The sequence below is a fragment of the Cyberlindnera jadinii genome (assembly GCF_001661405.1).
Source record: "Cyberlindnera jadinii NRRL Y-1542 unplaced genomic scaffold CYBJAscaffold_14, whole genome shotgun sequence".
Taxonomy (NCBI): Eukaryota; Fungi; Ascomycota; class Saccharomycetes; order Phaffomycetales; family Wickerhamomycetaceae; genus Williopsis; species Williopsis jadinii.
In genome coordinates, this window is record NW_017963665.1 from 171,807 (window position 1) to 176,787 (window position 4,981).

General features: G+C 51.2%; 4 protein-coding genes across 4 annotated transcripts; 3 read left to right on the top strand and 1 right to left on the bottom strand.

Annotated features, from left to right (window-relative positions):
- Positions 1-9: 9 nt before the first annotated feature.
- Positions 10-1,782, top strand: CYBJADRAFT_174782 (PPN1 endopolyphosphatase family protein; the record flags this gene model as incomplete). Its single annotated transcript, XM_020216620.1, has 1 exon — positions 10-1,782. A coding segment is annotated over one exon (1,773 nt), but the record flags the coding sequence as incomplete, so codon positions are not given.
- Positions 1,783-1,947: 165 nt separating this feature from the next.
- Positions 1,948-2,650, top strand: CYBJADRAFT_27853 (uncharacterized protein). Its single transcript, XM_020217622.1, has one exon. It carries the CDS (start codon positions 2,113-2,115, stop codon positions 2,602-2,604), a length of 492 nt encoding a protein of 163 aa, XP_020068817.1. The 5' UTR covers positions 1,948-2,112; the 3' UTR covers positions 2,605-2,650.
- On the top strand, positions 2,498-3,317 carry CYBJADRAFT_27857 (uncharacterized protein). The gene has a single exon (XM_020217623.1). It carries the CDS (start codon positions 2,661-2,663, stop codon positions 3,201-3,203), a length of 543 nt encoding a protein of 180 aa, XP_020068818.1. The 5' UTR covers positions 2,498-2,660; the 3' UTR covers positions 3,204-3,317.
- A 113-nt stretch (positions 3,318-3,430) lies between these two features.
- Positions 3,431-3,673, bottom strand: CYBJADRAFT_130896 (C2H2-type zinc finger protein; the record flags this gene model as incomplete). Its single annotated transcript, XM_020212952.1, has 1 exon — positions 3,431-3,673. A coding segment is annotated over one exon (243 nt), but the record flags the coding sequence as incomplete, so codon positions are not given.
- Between the last annotated feature and the right edge of the window lie 1,308 nt (positions 3,674-4,981).

A 4,981-nucleotide genomic window follows, 5' to 3' on the forward strand; every position in this document is an offset into this window, starting at 1 on the left:
GGTAGAGTGACTGACAGCTGCCACCAGTGTAAGTCCATCGTTCAAATCGGCAAGAACCTGGCACTGGTGAAGCCAGATTGGGTTCCAGAGATCTTCACCAAGATCTGCATCCTCAGTGGCATAGCATCTGAGGATACATGCAGAAACTACATGGGAAGAAGCACCGTTGAGTCTGTCAGTGCTGGTACGGACTACACCAACATGCTTCAATTGATTGACCCGTGGTCGCTGGATGGTGATTATATCTGCTATTTCATTCTGCTACAGAGATGTCCACTGCCAGAGTTGCCAAACATTGACCTTTCCTCATGGTGGCCAGAGAAGCCTGAGTCGTCTTACATTGCACCACCACCAAGCAATGAAACGTTCAATGTCTTGCACATCTCTGATTTCCACATCCAATTGGACTATGAGCTTGGCTCTGAAGGTAACTGTACCAACCTGCTGGGCATGTGCTGTACAGATCACAGCTGGAACAAGCTCGAGAAGCCAGGCCATGTTGATAACTCGCACCTTAGGTTCTTTGACTCGTACTACGACGATGATGAACAGTTCCAGCTTGGTGATGACGTGACCAGAGAAGTCTTCAACGCTAGCGTTTGGGACCCAGCTCAGCAATTTGGGCACTACAAGTGTGACTCGCCAGAACTGCTCATCAACTCTTCGTTGAAGTCCATCGTAGACTATCAAAAGGAGAATGATCTGGCTCTCGATTTTGTCATCTTCACCGGTGATATTGTTGATCATGACGAGTTTGAAGCCATCAGCTACCAAGACACCATTGATTCTGAGACAACAATCTTCAGAGACATGAAGAAGTACTTCAAGAACACCCCAGTGTATTCCGTCTTGGGCAATCACGACACGTTCCCGTATGGTCAGCTTGCTTCGGAAGCCACTGGTCATAGAAACCTGTATGAATGGAACGACCAATTGGCTGCTGAGTTGTGGATTGGAAACGGATGGCTTCCTGCAGAGAAGTATGGGCAAATCAAGAAGCACTACACAGGCTACTCTGTTGAGACAAGCAGAGGGTTGAAGGTCATTGCACTGAACTCCAACGCATACTATAAAGGCAACTTGTACAATTACTGGAACATGACTGATGGTATTGACCAGTACGGTTCGTTGAAGTTCCTGATCGATGAGCTTGTCGAGTCTGAATCTAAAGGACAAAGAGTGTGGATCATAGCCCACATTCCGTTCATTGTCGATTCCATCCCAATTCAAGCTGAAGCCTACAAGCAGATCGTCACCAGATTTGCACCAGCTACAATTGCAGGCCTGTTCTTTGGACACACGCATCAGGATGAGTTCAACGTGTTGTATGCGCATGATAACAAGACAATCGACAATGCTCTCATGAACACGTGGATTGCTCAGTCCGTGACACCTTGGATCAACTATAACCCAGGATGGAGATACTATGAGGTCGACAGCGAGACCTTCTCCATCGTCAACTCCTACAACTTCTATACAAAGCTGAACGAGACCTTCAGCGATGATGGTCAAGAACCAGTCTGGGAGCGTCTGTACAGTGCAAGGGAGTCATACGACCCACAGGGGAAATGGCCATCCAATGCTCCTCTAAATGCCACCTTCTGGGCAACAGTGGCCGAGGACATCAAAGACAAAGGCGATGTGTCTCAATTGTATGCTGGTTTATCCTTCAGAGAGTCTCCATTTGTTCCAAGGTGTTCCGAGGGAGAATGTGACGACACCTACTGCTATGTCACCTCCTTCACGTTGAACGACTACTTCAAGTGCACTGGCAAGTTCTGAGTGCCGGAGTCGTCTTCGCATGCCCAGCTTCCTCTTTATACATACGGATTCTTCTACCCTCAGCTATTGCAATGTTGGTGATGTTCGTGTAGCTAAACCCGCTGGTAGATTGCCGTGGGGGTCCATATAAGCACAGCGCACTCCCTCGACAGCCTCAATGGCCGTCCAGTGAGTCCAGGCTGGCCTGGACGGCTCCCTCTGAGCTGTCCAAGGCAGTGATCGACGGCACGACGACCTGCCTAGCGATATTGGTTGGCTCTATCACCATGCCGGCCCCATAGTTTAGTAGGTGGTGTCCACCTCTAGGGCGATCTGTTTTTCAGGGCAGGGATGACTCATTGGACCGTCTCGGCAGGGAGAGAGCGCCAGGCAGACGGGCAAGGCCAGGCAGACGGGCAGAGCGCCAGGCAGACGGGCAGACAGCTACGCAGACAGCTACGCAGACAGCTAGGCAGACCACCAGGGAAAGACAGCCAGGCAGAGACCGCTAGGCACACCGCCAGAGCCACACTGCCTGCCCACCACTGCCCAGCGAGCCCACCACGCCAACAGACGGACCGTGGCACGCTGATACAGCCAGCACTCCCTCACCACATCCTCAGCTACACAGCACCACGCCAATTGCACAGCACCACCTTTCCGTCGACTGCCCCCCTGCCAGTCCTCCCTGGAGGCCCATACGTCATAGGCATCATCGCCCGGCCTTCGCACGGCGAAATTCATACCCACACTCCCTGCCCGTGTTGTGCCACTACAAGGAAGAAATTTATTCCACGGGCTCGCAAAGCACAACACCTCCTCCAACCTGGCCAAAGTCTCTAGAAAGACCGGATCCTGGTGCTCGGTCTATTCAGTAGAAGCGCTTGAAGGACTGTAAGATGATCTCGGTGCACGAGATGAGCTCGCCTATTGATTCTCCCTTCCATAACGATTTTGGCAACTACGGTACCGATACGCTTACCCAGACACAGACGTATCAGTTTCAGAGAAGGGTGATACTACAGTACGTTATAAACCACTCGTTGAGCCTCATCATCAACGGCTATGGGCCCAAGTTCTGCTGGAACATGGATGACTTGCACAGGAGAGGCGTCTTGTCGTTCGTGTCGACGCTCTCGAAGAGGTGCGGGCTGTCCCTGGTGCAGTTCCAGCAGGTGTGTGTGGTACTCTCACGGTACCTGGATGCCGTTGACGAGGTTGACATCCCGCTCAAGCAGGTGATCCTTGGTGTTGTCATCCTTATCCAGGGCGTGAACTCGAATCCCTGGGATAAGATCACCGGCATCACCAGCCCGGTGATTGCCCAAATCGTCGCTCACCTTGGACTGGACGAGTCCGACTTGCAAGTTGACGAGACAGAGATGGACACCATCAACCAAAAGATGAAGAGCCTCATATACGCGAGATTCAACGTCGTCTAATGACCTTTCAACGACCCCACAGACATAATTTATTATCACGAACAAAACCTACTCTAATGACACGCGTTACACACGCTTCCCGGGCCTCTGTGTATAAGTACACAACAAATGAATATTCCTATAGCTTAGCCTATATAATAGATGCTTCGACAGGAGAGCTGTAGCTAGGCTACAGCATTGGTCCGTTTTATAAATACATTAGTCTCTTGCAGCCTTCGTAACCCTTGTCATATGTGATCTCTTCCTCTCTGAAGTATACTTTCCAGATCGCCACCACTGCTCAGCAATCTTTCTCTGTTACGTTTACAGGTGAGAGTGTCGGTGTGTCTCTTCAGGGCATCCTTTCTTGCAAATCCCTTACCGCACTGTTGGCAGATATGTGGTAAAACCGGCAGGTGGGCTCTCTGGTGTCGCCTCAAGTCGGAGCTTCTTCTAAAGCTCAGAGTACAATCTTGACATTGGAAGGGCTTTTCATCGCCATTTGAAGGGGACGAGGGGTTTGAAGTAGAGCCTCCGACAGAATTCGGTGTGTACGAATGCTGTGAACTCGGCGTCTGTTTCGATACCAGCGACTGCGTTGCCGGTGATGTTGCAATTGGGAATGTGAATGGTCTATTTCCTGTGTTGTTGTTGTTGTTGTTGTTATTATTACTGTTGTAACCACCGTCATTGTTAGAGCTCTGGTTATTAGCACTGCTTGCGCGCTCCGTCCCATAAACCTGTTTGTTATGGCCCAGCTGGTGTCGCTGGAGACTGAGACTATGCTGCTCGTGCGGTTGTAACACGTTGATGTTCTCCTCCCGTGCCTCGGACCTCTGTGTGTCCTGTATGTTGAAGTAGTCGAGGTTGAACGTTGGGAAGTTCGTCGCCTTTGTCGAGTCTATCAACCCGCTCAGCGACGCAATGCTGCTGGCCTGTAGCTGCTGTGAGCCTGAGCCCGTGCTTGACCCGGCAAGCGTATGGCCTTCGTTCCGTGCACTGCCATTGCCTTTGCTGAGCGAAGCGTACTGGATCCGACGGAGCAACTCCATAATGGTCGGGTCTATTTGGCTGTTCATCGACGAAGCCACTATCGCTTCTGCTGCGGCACGGAAGAACCGGCGGTCCTCATCCTCGTCGCTGTTGGACATCTCCTCAGCAAAGCGCTCCGGCTAGCCTATCAGGTCGTGATGTCCCACCGTCTGGGGAGTTCAGCAAGGGTACGTTCTCCGTCTGGAATACCGCTATTACGAAAGCACGCACGCAACACCACACTCCCAAACACACTCGCACACTTCTCAACGTGTGCCTATGACAAAACACACAAAGAAAACCAGTCTCTTGGTCGAGCGTAGCTGAAAACCTCTTGCCCACGCTTCTCAACGGTTCCTCGTTTATACCGAAAAGTAAACAGTAAACACTACTGCAGACTCAAACAACCTATGGGGACGCTTTTTCTCGGGGGCCTTCGCTGTCTAATGGAAGAATACAACCTCAGCAACCAGCCAATGATTCCGTGTGTTCTACTGCTCCCTCGCAAAAGGTCCACTGGAAGGAGACACCGCTGGATTCGATTCCAAGTGTGTGTTTTTATTGCTAAAACCCACACACTTGCAAACTGCGCTTGTCAAAACTTCACAGGCGGAAGAGCACTGGTACAGGTGAAGTAAGCGCGTCAACTCACGTGAATCTTTGTCAAATTTGATCACTGTAGCCACTGCGGAAAAACTGTGGGTGGTTTGCGCCACACTCTCCAGGCAGGGTGGTGAGCGGGTTTCGGTTGCGGCACGCACGGAGCG